Source organism: Scleropages formosus, chromosome 16 (genome assembly GCF_900964775.1).
Source record: "Scleropages formosus chromosome 16, fSclFor1.1, whole genome shotgun sequence".
NCBI classification, from domain to species: Eukaryota; Metazoa; Chordata; class Actinopteri; order Osteoglossiformes; family Osteoglossidae; genus Scleropages; species Scleropages formosus.
This window is the reverse complement of record NC_041821.1, coordinates 15,167,176-15,186,941: the sequence shown is the minus strand read 5'-3', so window position 1 is coordinate 15,186,941 and position 19,766 is coordinate 15,167,176. Positions and strand designations below refer to the sequence as shown.

Below are 19,766 nucleotides of genomic sequence, written 5' to 3'. Positions count from 1 at the left end.
CTGGGTAAATTCGGTGAATCTTGAACAATGCAGCTTTAATCTTATTTATAAGTGGATAATTCTGTAAAAACCATATTTTCTTTCCCACCGAGAGGCCCAATACTCTAAAGCAATTCCAGTATGATATGACGTAGGTAGGGTACAAAAGTTATGTCTTGAAATAAAGCACGAACGGCTCCGTGATAAAGCATATCACAGTAGTTTGTAGCAAGCTCTCGGTCATGAGTGTTTTCCTACTAGAACACAATTTGTAACTGCAAATACGGCTGCATTAAATGATATTTTATTAACATTTCACAGATTTCCAAACACGTTTTCATGGCTGAGCGACAAAGTACTCGCTGTACAACCCAGTCCTGCCCTGCTAACACTAAACGGGAGGGGGCGCTCTAACGACAACTCCGACACTACTGTAAAGGTCAGACGTTGTCTCCTAACTACTTCCGGGGTTCATGCAAGAAGAGCGCGCTCGTACACCTGATCGGTTAAAATGCCGAAGTAAGTTCTAGAATGCAGTCTTTCGGTTGTAGATTTCGTATGAGTTACGGAAATATGAATTCCTCATGTGCTTGAAAACCAAAAAAAAAAAAAAACGCAATTAGGAGTCAAAACTATTCGGGTTTGCACAGTTTTAAGTCAGTTATTGACGAATGAACAACTTGGCGGTTCGCAGCTGGTAAATCGAATCGTGTTGCCAGTCGCTAGTGTAAAACACAGTAGATAGCCAGCTAAGTTCAAGTTGTTTAGCATTGCAGAAGCGATTAGTTCACATATTTTGCTTGTTGTTGTGTTGTGAACCTGTTGACTAGACTAGCCTAAGCCTGAGGGCAGCGGGTGGCGTAGTGGTTAAACTTAAGGTACCGCCTTCCATTCGATGCAGCTTCGAATCCCACCTCCTGCTGTACTTGCCCTGATTGATAAGTAAAAAGTTACCCCAGCCAGCTGCAATATATGTGTCGGTTGTTGTCAGTTGTGTGCTTAATTACACCATGTACTTAGTCTTATTTTAATCATGTCTTAGAAAAGTTTCACAGTAAGTAACGCTATTTCACTCTCACTCAGCCTTAATCAAAGAAAGGTGGTGTTTACATTTGTGAATAACAATAAGTTTAAGTTTATTTGAAATTGAATTAGAAATGACCATCACCATGTAGTCCAGGCTGAGAGTTCAGAATGTCCTCATGTTGTCCTGACCTCTTCTAGGTTTTATTGTGATTACTGTGACACCTACCTAACACATGACTCGGTGAGTTTTTCATGTCTGTCTGCGTGTCATCGCCCTGCTGTTCGTGTTGCAGTGGCCTGCAGGTGTTCTGGACTTGCGTTGTAATCTGAGTGTTTTGAGTTTGAATTGCTACTTTTACTGGAGTACTTTTAAGTACTTACCCAAAATTGCTTCAGTGCAAATTCCCTGCTGTATAAATGGGTAAAACGCTACAAAATTGCCTTTGTCTCTTTGAACAAAGATGTCTTCTAAATAAAGGTTAATTGTAGCATGCAGGAATCCCCCCCCCCCCCCCATCTCGTGTGCCTGTACTGTGCATGATCCTAGTCAAGGTTCTCAGACCAAGTCTCTTCTCCAAAGGGTTGTTAGGGTGAGTCTATTCAGATGTGAATGTAAAGCCGAGCACTGGTATTGCACAGGTATTTATTAACCTATATGGGTAAAACTGACATGACTTTTGTCCTTTTAAACAGTTGAAACAATACAGTTTGATTCACTTATCAGGCAAAAGTGGTGATGATTTGTGCTCTGTTTGTGGTTGCTTTTCCTCCAGCATTTCTGCAAAGGGTTGCTTAGCAAGAAATCTCAAAGGTTATATTAAAACTAAAAACACTGGCAAAATAAAAATAAGAATTTTGACCTTTCCAAATGTATATTTCTCCAAGTGATATTGAAAGACTAAAAAGGTCTAAAAATTTAGTGTAAAATTGCTATACATTATAGTGAAGATTAGAATCGAGGTGCAGATTTTCTAAAAATTACCAGTGTAAGTGATTAAACTTCATTATTCACATGGGGAAAGACAAAGGTGGTTAAAACATACCAGTAAATACTTGTTCCCCCAGTATAAAACTGATATTTAACCTAAGTCTGTTTTTGATTGCAGCCATCTGTTCGAAAGACCCACTGCAGTGGGCGTAAGCACAAGGAGAATGTAAAAGACTACTACCAGAAATGGATGGAGGAGCAGGCACAAAGCCTTATCGATAAGACAAGTAAGTGGCTTGAATACTGTGGTCCATGCCCTATTCTCAGGTCCAGTTATGTTGGCTCACATTTGGGACCTCCGTTTTCTTCTCAATCATCGCCTCATGGTATTTTCTACACCTTCATATTAATTCTTTAACACTTTGCGTACATGTGCAGTTACAAATGAACAAATCTTGCTTTGTGTTCCCAGCGGCTGCTTTTAAGCAGGGCAAGATCCCATCATCTCCGTTCAGCAACGCTGCACCCTCCGGCGGAGCTCTAATTCCACCGACAAACCTTAGTAAGTGTCCTGCAGTGCTAGAATTATCCCATCTTCCACTGGAAGTGCTCATGTACTTGGGCAGTGAACAGAATGTTTTAATTGTTTTGAGATTTTTACTGAATTCTCTAAGAAATATACTAATAGAATATCCAAAGCATCATAATAACATTGTCACCTCTTTATATTTTTGAGTTGGATAACTTTGATACAATACAGTGCATAATACTTTGAACATGATACATACGGCATTTTTGGTAACAGAGTACCGTATCAATGACAGTAAAAGCATACAAGACAGTAATCAAGAAAATTCCCTTTTTTTTTTTAAACACAATAATAACATGCATATTCTTTTTATCACAGACACTCCACCACGCCCTGGGATGCTACCTACTCCCCATATGAGTGGACCTCCTATGATGCCCATGATGGGCCCACCTCCGCATGGTATGATGCCTGGAGGACCAGGTAAGCCTATTTCTTTCATTCTCTGATCCGTGGGGAAAAAAATTCTTGCTTTCTGTCGAAAGCACCAGTGGAGCATTGGTTCATGACACTGGAAACTTAGAATATTACACCTCTCATTGCAGTGACTTTAAAGTTTTTTCAGCAGAGTCAGTTTGTTCACATTTCTTTCCTTTTCCACTCCTGGAGAAAACCAGCAATCCCTCTATATAAATACCCATGACTTTTGCTTGTGTGTTCAGGCCTATGCTAAATTATCAATCGGCCGAATTTTTGTGAATATATATGCAGACTAAGAGTTCCCCTGGAATCTTCCCTCTTGACTGCAGGTCCAGGTATGCATCCCCCAATGGGTGGACCAATGCCGATGATGCCTGGACCACACATGATGCGACTGCCTGCTCGACCCATGATGCTCTCTGGCAGACCTGGCATGCCACACCCTGACAGATGAAATTCTTTCAGATGAATATGGTATCACTAGTCTCGTTTTTTAATGTTTCATTGTTCCTCTGCTGTACTGCGATTTGAATTTCCTCTTCTACTCATTCTGTTGTTATTATTATTATTGTTGTTGTTGTTTCAGAAAAAAGCAGACCTAAGTAATAATTATGGATGTTCGTATCCTTATCTACATTATTATACACTATCATTTAACAAGATTTTGTGTTGACTGGCTTTGTCAGTACATTGATTTGCTCCAGATTGTTCAGAATTTCAGCAAATGTGTTATTTTGATGGTGTGAGTTTTTAATTGCTTCTTGTTAGTCCCGTAATCTTGTTTTTTAATGCAGTTTATCAAAATTTAGTTTTTGTTTTGACAGTTTTTATAAATAAATTACAGAACTGAGTCATGTGTGACCTGTTATGCACTATCCATAACATTTCTGTGTGTTTGTGTGTATGCATGCATATAGTAAACTATATGTTTTGTTAATTTAAATGTAGGATTCCTATATGAAAGGAAAGGCAGCAAGGCTGTCAATACCTGCATTCCATGTGCTCATTCTGTGAAAACGCATTGCTCCTGTAAGTTCCTCTTACGCCTACTGACACCTGAAATCCTGCTTATAAATTTTTGTCAGATCATTCAACCCTTTATTTGATTTGTAATCCTGACATTTTTATTGTTTCAAGAATGCAATAAGGCAGCATATTAATGAATTATTTACACATTATTTTAAATGTCACACATATTATGGAACACTTAGTAGTCCAGCAGGTTTAGTCATCTGGTGATACACACAGCTGCATGGCCACTAATTATTTGGTTATTATCTAATACATTTGTATTATTGTGGAAAGAGAGAAAGAGCTGCATATCATCTGCATAGCAGCTGTAGAAGTTGTCATAAGAAACAATGGCAGAGCTAAGGGAAGCAGAGTAGACTGAGAAGAGTAAAGGACCCAGCATCAAGTCCTGTGGGGCATCGTTTGAGAGGAGAAGACAGGCAGGTGCTGCACTTGAGCCATCTACTTCTCAGTTATTACAATTTTTTTTTTGTAGCTTTCACTTTTTATTAGCTATGTCATCTATGCCATAACATTACAAAATAATTCATGTATTGTACATCTGCAAGATAAAAATTAGTTTTTGAATGACATTTTTTAAACAGTAGTGTAACCATTTCTATGAAACATGGAAACGGAAATAACTTGCTTTGCCACCCTTGGATTAAATTCCAAAGTCAAAAACTCTTGCCTTTTGTTAGTGGTTCTCTTATCTATCAATGTCTATGCAATTTGCCACAAGTGATTAAGTATTGCAGTTACATAGCAACGGTGGTGTTAGTAGTCCCATGGGGTGTAACCTTGCTTAGGCGAAACTCTGTGCAGGAGCAGCTGAAGGTGCAGAGTTTGCAAGAGCCACAAGTGGAGCTGCAGCAGGACAGGAAGTGGCAGATGCTTACCCTCCACAGGAACCAGCCTGGAGACCAGCAGCACCAGCACAAGACCACCACACCTGCCAGCAACCCGAGAGTAATGTATAGGATCAAGACCAGGATATTGGTCTGAGAATCTGTAGAGTACAAATAGGCACAATGTCACTGCAAAACACAAATAGCTGCTTTATAGTGGATTGCAAGAGAGAAGTGAATGTAAATTACATAGCGAAAGATTGTAGTTTGTTACTGTTGTTGTGTTTATGTCTGTCCCAAAAAGGGCCCTGCTCTTGTATTGAATGAGGTTATAAATAAAACCTACTTTTTTTGTTTAATTTAGTGATTGTGGAATAAATTTTTCTGTGGGAACAACCAATTTAAACATGAAAATGTGGATTATAGAAATATGAGGCTATCAGACAGTGCTTGGATGCACCTTCAAGACATAAATATTCTTGAAGTGAAAATGTGACAAGGCTGATAGTAATGCTCTGAAAGATTACAGTAGTATTTAATTCTAGAGTAAAACCCTTTTAGTTGTTTTGCACTATACCTTATAAATGATCAGATTTATTTTCATCCAACCAGAATATATACTTGTACCTCAACCTTCATATAAAATTGGCACCAGAAGCCTGTTTGTCACTTTTTTGTAAGTTCAACCAATGTCATAGTCAATAAAAGGTTAATATAGCTCAATCCCCTGTTCACGTGCTGTTAGAAACATTCTCCCAGTCTCCTTCAGATGCGACTTCAGGTTACATATCACTACAAGGCACTGAGATGGTTTTAGACAAAAAGTCTTAAAATGTCAGATGCCCACAAATGGTGCAGCACAGTGGTTTGGGTGTAAATTAGTCTTAACTGGTGAGAGTGACTGATTAACTGGTGACTGCAAATAGCCATTAATAACTATGCGAGTGTATTTAATTGCCCTGAGATGAGTTGGCATCCTTTCCCCCATGCTTCCCAGGATGGATGGATGGATGTTGAATTAGACATTTATTGAAGTTCATAAAAGTAATTATAGTTTTTTGGTGTTGTGAATGCCCAAACCCAGTAATTAAGATTCACCTGTAACAGTGTCTGGTTTAATGATGTCTGGGGTCCCGCAGCTTCTGTTTGCTAACGGCACTAAAGATGGCACCAACGATGGAATAGATGGGACTGATATTCCATCTGACTGTTGACCTGGCAAAGAAGACATATATAATTTCAAACTATACATTTGTCTGAAAACAAATAATCACTGCTTAAAAGCTCAAAAACTGCATAGTAAGAAAGAGAAACATAGTTAAAATATTTCTGATATAGAGCATTCAAGTCACCTCAGAGGTGTGTTTTCACTTGTATTTTCTTCAGTTTTTTTTTTAAACATTCTTTCGGAGCAAACATCACTATCCTTTCCATGTCTGCACATTGGCTGGCAGTAAATCACAGCTAGATAGGGTAGAAGTGTGGGACTACATTTAATTCGCTCCCAGTGTTTGTAGCTTGTGTCTGGCATTGGCAAGTATTTGTAAACTATCACAAGATGATGAATATGGGGATAAATCAGTCATCACAAAGCCAGTCATTACATCACAAAGCTGTCTTTGATCCATCATATATCATCTGCTGCATTAAGTGATTTTTTTAATTAATTTTATTAAATTATTTTATGGTTTAGTAATATCTTCCCTTTTTAGGGACTCTAAGAGTGATGCAATGACAAGATTCCCAGTGTAAAAATTGCAGGCTGTTTGATTCTTAAATGTTAAGGAATGGGGGCTTCTTAAGGATTGTATAAGATTTCACCACGTTTGAAGTTGTAAACCTTATGACAAATTGACAATAACAACAACTTTCAGAGTGAACCCCTCTTAGTCCACTGATTCATGGATAGGCTCTGAACTGCTGCAGCCCTGACAAGGATGATGGGTTAATGCAAGTAAATGAGTAAGTGATTTGCTATTTATTTCAGAGATAATTTAGTAATATCTGCATTTCATAGGGTCACCTTTGTCACACACCAGTTTCATAGGAATGAACTTGAAATTGCAACAGGTAAAATATGGCTCCTGACTATTCAAAACTGTTAAACCATAAAAAGTGAGACCAACTTACATACAGCATGCATATAAAAACCAAAATAAAATACTGTCTGGATTTGAATTTATGTTCATTTCATTTCAGGTAGGCTGAAAAAATACACGTTATATCCATTAAATATCCCTTCAGTAAATAAGAAATCTCTAGTTCTCACCCGGTCTAAATGATGTGAAAACTCCTACAAAATCCACTCTCGGTTGAGATCCCCTGGTCACCAATCGCAGAGTTAAATAGTTTCCGGTGGACATGACAGCTTTGGGCAAACTTTTCCCACATAGTTTTGAACCAATAGGTGGGGAGGCTTTATTTTTTCCATCATAGAACTGTATGTAAGAACCAGCATAACAAGGATCGCCAGACCCTTCCATGGTAGTGAGCTCACTCCAAAGCCCAGGTTTTGTAGGAACTGGAAGAGGGAGGCTCCTGGAGGCCTCTGGGAGAGGTGTTGATGAAGTAAAATGCTGCTCGATGAATGGAGAAACACGTAGCAGGCTGTAGACAAGGAAGGAACGGAAGTGGAACTGCACATTGTCTCTGGGGGATACTGCCTGCATAGTGAGGTGACAGTCTGTTTCCATGGTGACAAAGTAGTGCTTCCTTGACTCCTGATGGGATTTCACTGTGATTCTGTCACCCTGGATGGTCTGGCCACAGGTGTCCACGAGATTAACTGTAATAAAACCAAAAAAAAACCTGTAGTGAAAGATCTAAAATAACACATTAAATCAATACCCTTTAAATTGAAAGAAAACCAAATAATGAGAATGTTTTTTCCACTGTCAATAAGAATTCTTTTTTTTACCATTCCTTGGAGTGGACTAAATTAACAAGAAATTAAGAAATTAAGTTGTTTTAATATGCCATTTTCCTCGCAATGTGACAGATTACTTAAGTGTGGTTATGGCATCCCTAAGGGTATAGTTAACTAAATGGATTTTTTTTAGTTGTAATGTGTGTGATTTTGGTGTGAAAAATAAATTGTTATACATTTTTATATGGTATATACTTCCATCCATCCATATGGTCAGGGGATTTCCCCAAGATGAAAGTTGTCAGTCATTTTTTTCCATGTCCTTCAGTCTCTTGTGCAGTGAAGAAGGATCTCTTGTTACCTGCAGTCTGTCCACTGTGACATGTTGTCCAAACATTTTATTCACCGTCTACTCCGTCCCTTTTCCTTCTATTTTGCCTTGCAAGACCAAGGGCAAAATTTAGTCATTTTCTATTATCCTCATTATGTGGCTGCTATTCTTGCCTTTTCCGTTAGCTGTTATCTTGAGAAGGTTGATTTTTGCAGACCTTTTCATTCAATCACCTCATTTCTAACTTGTTCAGTCCATGGTATATTTACTATCCTTCTCCAGCACCACATTTGAAAAGAGAATATTCTTCTCTCTTTATCATTTCGTATTAACAATGATTCATTGCCATGCAAGATTGACAAAACAGAAACATTTCTGTGTTCTGAGTCTGGTAGCTGTCTAATTTTCGACAGTATACGGTCTTTTTTGACATTGTTAAAGTTTGATTTTGTCTGGGCTTTTCTTGACCTGATCTCCTTTATGCATCTGCCTTTTTGAATAATGAACCCTCCTAGGTATTTCTATAATTCAGCTGTTTCTATTTTTTACACCATTTACTGTTATGGATTTTATTCTGATATTAGTGTGCTCCCTAAATATTTGTAATTTAGTTTTCTTTGAACTTTTTTTCATTCCTTTTTTGCTATTATGACTTACAATTTCTATAATCTATTGAAGTTATTTTGTTGACTTAGTTCTGCATACAAGGTTATCTGCATATGTGATATTGTTAATATTTCCACCATTTATTTTAATTCCTTTGTTGTTTAAATTGGATTCATGATGGTTTCAGTACAGATAGTAAAGAGGATGGTAAGAAAAAAATTACACCAGTATTTTTATGTAATTTCCTTTTGAGTCAAAGACAATAAAATGTAGTCTTAGGTGTGAAAAGGTAATTTCTCCAATCTTTCATCAGCCTATATAAGCAGGTAATTAGAGTCACCTGTTTCAATAGAATCAGGCTGATCTGGGCTAGCACTTTCCAGTTTAATTTTCAACTACTTAAAACTCCCATCAGCAGAAGTCAAGTTGGCAAAACGGGGATTCATAGAGGCACATTATGCCATTCTGAAAGGAAATTTTTGAGGACCTCCAGAGAAAAGTTCCTAAAGCCTATCAGTCTGGACACAGCTGCACAATCATTTCTAAGGCTCTGACCTCCAATCAAACCAAAGTGAGAAACTTCAACAAATTGACAAAGTTTGGAACAGTGGTGAATCTAGTGGCTGTCCTGCCAAAATTTCTTCATGAGCAAGGTGTAAATTCATTAATCATGCAAAAAAGAACCCCAGAACAACATCCAGGGAACTATCTCTTGCTTCAGCTGCCCATGACTCCATAACAAAAAAGGCAATGTGCAAAACTTGAATACGCTAGAGGAGGAATTCTTACTAAAAAGAACACAAAAGCTCATCTTTAGTTTGCGAAAAAGCACTTGGATGTGTCTCGTAACTTCTGGAAGAATGCTTTGAGGATACATTAAAAACAAACCAAACTTTTTGGACAACAGTGGGCTCCGTTATGTCTGGTGAAAATGAAATACAGAATTTCAGAGTAACAACTAAGGTGGTGGCAGAGTAATGGGTTGGGTTGTTTTGCTGTTTTAGGACCTGGGCTCCTTGCTATCATTGAAAGAACCATGAAATCTTCCTTGTGTAAGAAAATTCTGAAGAATACACACATGCACACCATCTGAAACTGCTTGTCCCATACAGGGTTGTGGGGAGCCAGAGCCTAACCCAGCAACACAGGGCAAAAGGCTGGAGGGGGAGGGGACACACCCAGGACAGGATGCCAGTCCATCACAAGGCACCCCAAGCGAGACTCAACCCCCAGGTCCACCTGAGAGCAGGACCCGGTCCAACCCACTGCACCACCACGCCTCCCTCCTGAAGAATAATAATTTTGAACAAACTAGATTTGCTTAAGACTTTCATGTCTGCAGCTATGTCTCCTTCTCGTGATGTAATGAGTAAATTGTACTTTTGCTGAGATGTACGTTGCTTTGAGCAAAAGCGTCTGCTAAATGAATAAATGTAAATATAAATGTAATATCCACTAAATTACAGCTGAGTAATGCAGCGAGACAATGATCCCAAATACAAGCAAGTCTACATCAGATTGACTGGGGAAGAGAGAAAAAAAAAAACTCAAATTAAAGTTATGGAATAGCCTGGTCTAAAATGTAACCTGATTGAAATGATGTTGCCTATCAAACTGAAAAGAGCTGTTCATACTTGAACACCATCTAATGTTCTCGAGCTAAAGCAGTTCTGCATGGAGGAGTGGCCCAAAATCCCTTCACAGTGGGTTATGTGAGACCCCGGTCGACAGTTACACAAAGCATTTTAGTTGCAGTCATTGCAACTAAAGGTGTCCCATCCAATTATGGACTGTGAAAAGGCTATTACCTTTTCACACCTCTGAGTGCATATTTCATTATCTTCCACGTCAAGGAAATGACATTAAACAATACTGGTATCATTTTGCCTCTCTTTCAGACTCCATTCATGCACTCCTAAAAGTGGCAGAAAGATCCAGTCAAATTTAATGTCAAAAAAGCTTCAAAAGCAGAAACGACTGGAAATGGAAGGAATTGATGCGTTTTCACAGCACTATAAGTAAACCATTGACCATTCGAGCTATGTATGTGTTTACATTTACATTTACATTTATTCATTTAGCAGACGCTTTTGTCCAAATCAACATACATCTCAGCAAAAATACAATTCGTGCATTACATTAAGAGAGACATGGCTGCAGACATGTGACTCAAGTAAACTTAGTTTGTTACCTACCACTTGATGCACTGATGTTCATTGCTCGAGTAGGTGCATAAAACACAGGATAGATGAATCCTGATACCCCCCTAGTATTTTTTAATAATGTTAAGGTACACAAGCAAGCAATGCCAGAGTAGTGCGGCTGATGAAAGGCTTTATCTGGTGATGCTCATGAAGTTAAGCCAGTGCATGAACACCATACATGAAGAGTGTTTAGCCATTGATTTCAAATGCAGTGGACACTGTACTGCTATTTATTTAGCTGATCATGCTTTGCTCTAAAGTAACTTACAATGTCAAGGTTACAATTATTTACCCTTTACAGCTGAGTAATTTTACTGGAGCTTACTCAAGGGTGCTACACTACAGCCACAGGTGAGGCTCGAACCTACGATCTTTGGAGCTAAGGGTAGTTGTCCTAAAATTCTTTACAATGCACGGATTCTAAAGTAAAAATGACAAGTCGTCACAAAGACATAAAGGAAAAATCACTATTCGGTTTCTTCTTCCACTTAACTTGTCTACTAACTGATACATGCGGCGACAGTTTACTGTGAAAATAAGAAGCTGACAAAGTGCTAATGGGAGCAGAAGATATCTGCACCCACATCCCCCGGCATCTGGGCTGCTGACCAAATAATAGGGAGATTTATAACCTGCCCGGTGTTTATTAGCTCCGTTTCTAGGGCTGAGGAGCACGTCCGTTGGAAGTGCCTTCTGCAAGTTCTGGGAAAGCTGCAAAGAAAGAACTAAACTGATTTGTGGGAAGGCCACCCCTCGCTCCTTCGCAAAAGGCTAAACGTCATGACGCCGCGGCACCGCTTTAGAAACAGACAGCAGCGCAATACAGTAGTAAACGATCATATTTGAATCATTGTATCATTGACAAGCACTGACTGACTGCAGTCGAAGCCGAACTCGTGTTTCGCGTACTGGGCTCATTGATTGTGAATAAACACTGTTTCTAGCAGTGCAACATTGAGTTACCTTGATCATATATAAACAATACATCAGTCTCCTTCCTTGTCAGTTTTGGAATGCGAAAATAATCGCCCTTAAAACTTTTAAGTTTTAATAATACACACACACACATTTTCAGAACCGCTTGTCCCATACAGGGTGACGGGGAACCGGAGCCTACCCGGTAACACAGGGCGTAAGGCCGGAGGGGGAGGGGACACACCCAGGACGGGACGCCAGTCCGTCGCAAGGCACCCCAAGCGGGACTCGAACCCCAGACCCACCAGAGAGCAGGACCCGGTCCAACCCACTGCGCCACCGCGCCCCCTGTTTTAATAATATTATACACAAATTGTCACTATCAATTAGAGATGATGCCAGGTGAAGGTAGGTGTTGATGTTTTCTTCAGTTCGTTTGCTTATGCAAAATGCAAATAAATAGGCAAAGTTGTTCAAAATATATAAGGAGAGTAAATGAATTTTTACTCTCACAAAAAAAAATGTAATTAAGTCATTTTACGTTTACATAACTAAGAATTAACATTAACTATGGATTAACCGGATAAGACCTGCTCAGTCTGTGCCAAAAAAAATTTCAATCAGTTTGGAAAGGAGCCGCCAGAGTTCAAAGTGATACCATAAGGCTACTTCTTAAAAGTCAGAATAGCATCATGATTCCCTTACCTGTTTCGGTGGCGCTGACTCGGAGAGTCAAGAAATTCAGAAGAGCAAAGCAAGTGGATATTATCATTATGTTTTGCAAACGTGTCTTCATTTTAGCCATCCATGTGGACATTCCTCCAAACTCAGACTCAGAGGCTCTCACTTTCAGCTTCTTTTGTATGTACTACTATGTATGCCTTCAGTATTGGGTCATCAGCGCTTTCAACACTGTTCCATGAACAGTGTGATCATGTCGGAAAGTTTTCTGCTGAGGAGAATTTAAATGAATATTTCTCTTTAATGTTTCCGGCACCTTCTTTCCGCAGATTCGACCTTCGCCTTTTGGCTTTTGCGCCTTTGCGCCTTTGAGCAGCGCTCTGTTTAAACTGCACGTATCGCTGCATTTCCATGACAACACTTTTCACCCGTTGTGTTTCGGGAAAAAGCAGACTAATCCTCGGTGCCACCAGCGCAGGCGTCATTAATCTGCCAGTCGGTGCACTTTTCCCAATTATGTAGCCTGCAAAGCGATTTGGATAAAGAGAAATTACAGAAGGCTGCAGAAAATACAATCCTCCTGCTGCAGAAATACAATTAAAGACAGACTAGACTGGTCAGGTAGGGATGCACCTGATCAGCAACAATCCCTTGGTAGCCAAGGGAAGAAAATGGGCAGAAAGGTTGGGGATTGCTGGCTGCAGACTCTACATTATGATCTATCTATCTATCTATCTATCTATCTATCTATCTATCTATCTATCTATCTATGTGTCACAAAGTACACCATCACAGGATGATTCCACAAGCATAACAATGCCGTCCACCTTCACCTCCTTTCTCACTGCTACTAAGTTTGCTTAGTTCTTTAGAGACAAAGTTGATTAAATCATCAAGTTCCCTACTTCCACTATACTAGCACTCCCTGCAATGCCTCATTCCCTATATTGCAAATCCTTCCAGAAAGTAACGTTTCCAATCTCCTGCTCTCACATGAAGGCCCCCACCATCTTCTTTGATACCATCCCTTCTTTTATAGCCCATTTCCCCACAAGATGCTCATTTTATTTATTCCATTTTTTTATTCCTCACTCTTCTCTGGTTGATTCTCATCTGCCTTCAAAGCTGCCTACATCTCACCCCTCTTAAAGAAACTTGGACCCAAACTCAGTACAGTATTATAAGGCAGTCTCCTGTCTCCCTTTTCTTTCTAGAACTCTAGAGCATACAGCTTACAACCACTTATCTGCAGTCCTTGACCAGGGTGATCTCCTTGATGGATGTTCTGACATCACCTTCACTACTCAAGCCACAAGCAGAGGACAGAACATTCTGAAAGTACCCTGTATGCTCCTGAAACTGACTCCGCAGCACTTACAATATGCTTAAACACGGTGTTTATTTAGATCACGGAGTGTACAGGAATTATTTGACCTTGAGATAAGAGCACATTATTTTACAGATTTGTGTTTTACCAGTTGTTTGTCTGACACAAATTTGTGTACTTGTTTTAAAATACTGGTTTCATTCACTTTTTTAGGTTATTTGTTTAAACATATAGTATCTCATCTAAATGGCTCTGTTTTGTTTTGCTCTCCACTCGGTGAGGAGTGGACCCTGTTGGCCACTGGGATGGCTTCCTGACACCATTGGCTAACAGATTCTGTTTGTTCTGACTGAACTTGTACACTGGCTAACAGATCTGCACTTCATCATGGGCGGCACGATGGAAGAGCAAACAGGCAGCACAGTAGCATGGTAGCACAGTGAGTAATGCTGCTGTCTCACAGTGCCTGGGTGGTGTGAGAGTATGTGGGTTTGATCCCCATTCAGACTGTGTGGAGTTTGCATGTTCTCCCTGTGTCTGTGTGGGTTTCCTCTGGGTGCTCTGGTTTCCTTCCACGGTCCAAAGACATGCTGTTCAGGTTCCCCCATAGTGTGTGAGTGACAGAGAGAGTGTGTTCCACTGATGTATGGATGAGTGACCCATTATAAGTGTATCTAGCAGTGTAAGTCACTTTGGTGAATAAGGTGTGTGGGCTGATAACACTACATAGTGTTGCTTTGGAGAAAAGTGCCTGCTAAGTGACTAAATGTAAATCTTAATAGGCCACACTGGCACAACACTGCAGTGCCAAAGAAAGGTATGGGAGCCAGTGGTATCTTGACCCAAGAGGCTATTTTTCTCCCAGTTCTTTAGCTTTAGCTGCCTTATTTCACGATAACTGTAAGATGAAAGGATATGGTGTTGGGTTGTATTTTAGTTTTACAGTATGAATCTGCAAGTAGTGCTCACAGCATTAGAGCTTAGTTACTGTAAATTACTGTAAAGCAGGGAAATCCCTAATGCCATGAGATTACTCTAAATTTCAGCCACTTGTTCCACTCAGCCGGACAAGATGCCAACATCTGACAGAACTTGTAAAAACATGCCACTATTTCCATATCAAGAAAAGATTAACTTTTTCAGTCTCTCACCCCCCCACCCCAAGTTTTACATGTTGCAAGTAATGATATTGTATTTTCAACACTGATATTTCAATTTTAGCCACTTGTGATGGAACTGTAATTTCAAGTTCAAGTTGAAGTTGTTTTTATTGTCATTCTTCTATACAGCTCGTGTACAGTGAAACGAAATGTCATTTCTCCAGAGACCACACTAATTTTAGGTGATGTGGTAGATACTTCCTAAAAGGAGTTTTCTCTGTCTGTTCTTGGTGTGATTTGTGACTGAGCTAATACATATTGACACAAAGAATTTGTAATTCAGGAGCATATGTCGAAAATACTCATGTTACCAACCTATCTGTTGGGCTTTTACCGTCATTTGCCTTTGATTTGCCACTGAAAGCTGCAAAATGTCTCTATCCCAAGACTCTCACCAACAATTATTAATTAATTTAGTATTTAAAAAGCAAAATGCTTGAATTAGCAGTAACTTTGCTCAATGATTTCAAATATCTATCGGTATTCTGGAGTTTAACTAGCAGAAACGCAATGCTGCTCGCCTAGGGTTGCCAACCCCTGCATAAGAAAATAACGGACACTCTTGGGTTCTTTATAGGAAAATAAGGGACAGTATAAGGGACACTTGGAATTTCTTTGTAGCTAATGTATATGTGTAAACAAGAAGTCTCTACTTGACTGAATTACATGTTAAAATGAATCTCTGAGACAAATTTAATTTGCTTTTAGCTCACTGACATACATGTCAGTTGAAAAATAAATTTTAATGTCATGCTGAAGTGTCACATACCATAATCACTATAGCATCTGCCTAGTCGATTTATAACACTTCTTTCACAACTGATGAGGAACAGACTCACAGTCCTTTTGAGTGGGGATCGAACCCACGCTCTTTCGCACCACCAAGGCGCTGTAAGCAGCGGTACTCGCTGTACTCTCGTGCCGCCCCCGCCTTGACCCTCTCGCGGGTGGGGGGGGTTCCCCTTGACCCTCCCCTATTGGCAAATGTTGCCTCCAGGTAACGTAGCAACGGCCAATCACAGTCGGACTCACACACGCAGCACAGCTCTGTTTCGCATCCATTTTTGCGATTTGTTTTCCTAATCTTTTAGCACTTTTATGCGAACTGCGAAGTTTATCTATGTAAGAAATATATGTAATAAATGTCTAATAAATAAATGTCTCTGGGTGTGAAAGGTTGAAATATGGGACAAACCACGTTCCGTATGGTTTTAATAAGGAACGCAACTCTTATCCCTTAAAGTTTGAAGAACGATTCCGTATTACGGGACGGCTGGCAAGCGCTCGCCACCCAGCAAGACTGTAAAAGCAAGAGTCAGTAATTTCACGGAGTAATTCCCCTTCCTTTCGTGGGTATGTTGGTGTGGGGAAGACATGGTGGGTCAGTTATATTTTTTGAAGCCAGGAAGGGGATTGTTATTGGAAAGACTCTGTCACTGTCTTGATATGTATTTTATGTAATGGCTGTTTAGTAATTTTGTTGACCAACTCTGCAGGAAAATGGTTTTGGGTTCGTTTGACTGTGGATTTTTCGATGTTTGTTTTTGGTTGTGTATTTTATTGATAACTTTATTAAATAAAGTTTATTTTAAAAAAAAACCCTTCCTTTATGCTCTAAAATAAGTTTAAAAAAGTTTTAAAAAATCTACAGATAATGGCAAGGTATGGAATGAAAGTATCTTGACTTGAGTAAAGACCTTAACTTTTGTGACTTTTAGTAAGAAAAAATATAGCGAACAAACGATCGCAACACGTAGTTTAATGAAAAACAAGTCTTTGTTGCTTTAGACTTTTTCAAAACTTTCAGAAACTTTTTTCAGGACAAGCCAGGAGGATATCTATTATTGCCATATCTTGGACATTACGATTTTCTGTTATCCATGATTAAAATCCCGTTAGAACTAGAAAAGCAAAATTATCTTTATTCATACTGTGGTCGATACACGCAAGAGAAATGAATGATTTAGACGATATTGATAGCAGAAAACGAGTATCGTAACCGGCTCCTTTTATGGGTGCGAATGGTTTGGATTCAGAAGGTCTAGCGGCCGCCCCTCTATTCTATACCTTTTCCTATGGTCTCGTCCAACGTTCAGTACGTATTGCGTCACTAACAGAGATACGTACTACGTAGGTATTTCGGGCCGTGGACAAGTTTGAAAGTGAATGAGGAAATATTTGTTAAAATACGGATGTGCGTCGGTCTAGTCGAAACAAATCGATAATTCTGTAGAAAATACATGCACGTGTAAAAAGTACGTGTACTATAAACTCGTGTAAGGTTAGAAGAAAGCTTTTCTTTTTTTAAAATCCCAGTAGCTAAAACTGGGGGTGACTGGTTGTTGTCGCTGATCTCGCTCGGTCTTGTGCATATATAATATTAGCTGACGTGCTCTTTCTTAATATTTGTTACGTGGTATAAAACATCATTCTTGGTCAGCAAATGATCATGTCGAACAGTCCCTTCGTTTTTAGCCGTAGTATTTTATTGGCGGCGACCACTTGCGAGCAGCATCATGTGCTGTTGTATTGATAACATTTATATTTTGTGAGGCAGATATGAGCCTTTCGTAGTCCTAGGGCAAGGAAGGAAGGACGGAGAAGTTTAACAAAGCAGACTGGTGGGGGAAAGACGCCTCCCGATCGCTCAGTGAGTGAGGAAGTCGCTTGTGTTTCTGGATGTGTCTGAGTCCTGCTGCTGGGCCGCCCTTGTTGCAGAATGGCTCCTCGGCTGCAGCTGGAGAGAGCCGCCTGGCGCTGGGTGGACACGGTGAAGCCCGAGGATGTGACAGAGGAGCACATAGAGATGGCATATCGCATAAGAGTCCCGGCGTGCAAGAGGGGCGCCTGCAGGTACACCGACGTGTCGCCTGCCTGCGATCGCCTTTCCAGGGAACCGGTAGCGCGACGGTGTCATCGCACTTCCGCCGTTCCCGCCACACGCTCATGCGGCGGAAGTCGACTTCAGTGCCCCGTAGAGTTAAGTTTACCATTTAATTTGGAGAGCAAAACTGCAGGATCTCAGAATCAATGGAGAGTCGTCAGCCTCAATTCTGACGTTCAACCCCTCCTTGCATTTCTACCCATGCGTTTAGCTGGCGCGTGCAAAGCGACTTAGTGATTCACCCATTCGTTCTGGGTCTTTTTTTTTTTTTTTAAAAATTGGTGGGGGATTTTGGGGAAAGTTCCTTGCTCAAGGGTACTGCCGTAGGAGGGGGATTCGAACCTATGACCTTTGGGTGCAAAGGCAGCAGTTGTAACCACTATGCTACCAGCTGTCTGAAGCATGGATGGGATGCCCATATAGGTTTGTATGGACCTAATAAGTGTTAGACCAGGCTGATTTTACAGCAGATTTTAGAATTACAGAATGTAACAATCAGTTTCATTGGCTGGTTGTAACAGTGCTGTCTCACAGCGCCTGGGTGGTGCGAGAGGATGCGGGTTCGATCTCCGCTCAGCCCGTGCGGAGTTTGCATGTTCTCCCCGTGTCTGCGTGGGTTTCCCCCGGGTGCTCTGGTTTCCTCCCACAGTCCAAAGACATGCTGTTCAGGTTCACCCATAGTGTATGAGTGACAGAGTGTGTGTTCCACTGATGTATGGATGAGTGACCCATTGTAAGTAGTGTATCTAGCAGTGCAAGTCACCGCAATGAATGAGGTGTGTGGGCTGGTAACACTGCATAGAGTTCATTGGAAGTTGCTTTGGACAAAAGTGTCTGTTAAATGTAAATGATTCAGTATCAGTACTGTATTAGCTTACTGCATCCACCTGCTGCTTTGTCAGTTGGTTTTGAATGTAAAGCAGCCTGTAGTAGTCAGTAGTTTTGAATGCTGTTCCCAAGTGCTCTTTGTCAGCACCTGAATAGGACATGTGTTTTCTAAGAACAACAGAAAGCAGTATGCACAATGAAACCACCTTTGCTTGTTGTTTGTATCCTATAGGAGATCGCGTGTGTTACAGTATGTATATATATCGAGGCTGTGCCTTAGGGGTGCCGGAGCCGGATTAGTTTGCACAAGCTGTGCTAGAATTTCCAGTGCATTGCTTCAGTGAACATTGGACAGAGGTAGATAAGAAAAGTCTTTGGACATTAAAGGGTGAATTTCTTAACATGTACTTGCTGTATTAATCCCATTAGATGGCTGTTTTAATGCAGTGCTTTAAAGCACAATTTGAAATAATTGTTTAATAATAATTATTTTGACTGAATGGATTATACAATTTTTTTTCCATAGCTGGCTATTTAAATGCTTCAATCTGTGAGTTGTTCGTTTACAATGGGGGATTTGGGGGAAAATTTTAGAATAGAGTTCTGAATTGCAGCACTGGGGAAAGTGCCTTTTACAGTGGCGTTTTTCCTTTGTAACATAGCAAAGTGTTTTCCTCCCCCTGCAGAACAGTTGACTCCATGATTTCTTTTTTTTTTTTTTTTTTTTTTTTTTGTATTGAACTTCAAAATATGCCTTAACAGATCAGTACTTTTTCTTTGTAAAGTATGTAGTACTTTTTCTTTCTGTTCTTCAGAAGAAATTGTAAAGGAAATCCAAACTGTCTTGTTGGCATTGGAGAACATGTCTGGTTGGGTGAAATTGATGAAAATTCGTTCCATAACATTGATGACCCAAATTCCGAAAGGAGAGACAAGGTAAATTGTTAAATTCTTCCATTAAATATAATTCCAAGGTATTGCCTCCTGAAAGTTCTGTTTTAGGATTTAAGTAATAAGATTCATGATTATATATATGGCTATAAGCCTTATCCCAAATGTTTTTATGCTGTATACTTTGTATTCAGATGCACTTTTTAGAGACATTTTTTGAACCTATTTGTATAGATAAACTTATTACAAGGACAGTTGGATTATATAATAAA

General features: G+C 39.9%; 3 protein-coding genes across 11 annotated transcripts in view; 2 read left to right on the top strand and 1 right to left on the bottom strand.

Moving 5' to 3' along the window:
• Window positions 1-436: 436 nt before the first annotated feature.
• LOC108927837 (U1 small nuclear ribonucleoprotein C-like) lies at window positions 437-3,965 on the top strand. 2 transcript variants are annotated; one of them, XM_029259192.1, is made up of 7 exons: window positions 437-498; window positions 1,204-1,246; window positions 2,112-2,220; window positions 2,406-2,495; window positions 2,841-2,945; window positions 3,272-3,416; window positions 3,891-3,965. In XM_029259192.1, the coding sequence occupies exons 1-6, from the start codon at window positions 491-493 to the stop codon at window positions 3,394-3,396; spliced, it is 480 nt and encodes a 159-aa protein (XP_029115025.1). In that variant the 5' UTR covers window positions 437-490; the 3' UTR covers window positions 3,397-3,416; window positions 3,891-3,965. The 2 variants fall into 2 exon arrangements, with proteins under 2 accessions (XP_029115025.1, XP_018596934.1); XM_018741418.2 differs by having other exon boundaries at window positions 3,272-3,965.
• Window positions 3,845-12,764, bottom strand: ldlrad2 (low density lipoprotein receptor class A domain containing 2). The gene is made up of 4 exons (XM_018741415.1): window positions 12,429-12,764; window positions 7,071-7,586; window positions 5,900-6,016; window positions 3,845-4,962 (listed from the first exon to the last, which is right to left on the bottom strand). The coding sequence occupies exons 1-4, from the start codon at window positions 12,538-12,540 to the stop codon at window positions 4,712-4,714; spliced, it is 996 nt and encodes a 331-aa protein (XP_018596931.1). The 5' UTR covers window positions 12,541-12,764; the 3' UTR covers window positions 3,845-4,711.
• A 1,176-nt stretch (window positions 12,765-13,940) lies between these two features.
• The window catches only part of usp48 (ubiquitin specific peptidase 48), a 31,345-nt gene continuing 25,519 nt past the window's right edge, over window positions 13,941-19,766 (top strand). The window contains exons 1-3 of one of the 8 annotated variants that reach the window (XM_018741399.2): window positions 15,956-16,244; window positions 17,610-17,744; window positions 19,419-19,539. In XM_018741399.2, the coding sequence (XP_018596915.1) occupies window positions 17,611-17,744; window positions 19,419-19,539 (255 nt within the window). In that variant the 5' untranslated portion in view covers window positions 15,956-16,244; window position 17,610. Of the gene's footprint in view, window positions 14,171-15,955; window positions 16,245-17,034; window positions 17,745-18,118; window positions 18,199-19,418; window positions 19,540-19,766 lie in introns of those variants that run through there. The other 7 variants (XM_018741398.1, XM_018741396.1, XM_029258971.1 and 4 more) reach the window with 7 other exon arrangements.

Excerpts from the sequence above, each read along its gene's own strand:
- ldlrad2 (XM_018741415.1), bottom strand. The coding sequence starts at position 12,540 with ATGTCCACATGGATGGCTAAAATGAAGACACGTTTGCAAAACATAATG. Across the intron at positions 6,017-7,070 it reads TTTCACATCATTTAGACCGG|GTCAACAGTCAGATGGAATA; the intron begins GTGAGAACTAGA and ends CTTCTTTGCCAG. Across the intron at positions 4,963-5,899 it reads TAAACCAGACACTGTTACAG|ATTCTCAGACCAATATCCTG; the intron begins GTGAATCTTAAT and ends TGTACTCTACAG.
- LOC108927837 (XM_029259192.1), top strand. Across the intron at positions 1,247-2,111 it reads CCTACCTAACACATGACTCG|CCATCTGTTCGAAAGACCCA; the intron begins GTGAGTTTTTCA and ends TTTTGATTGCAG. Across the intron at positions 2,221-2,405 it reads AAGCCTTATCGATAAGACAA|CGGCTGCTTTTAAGCAGGGC; the intron begins GTAAGTGGCTTG and ends TTGTGTTCCCAG.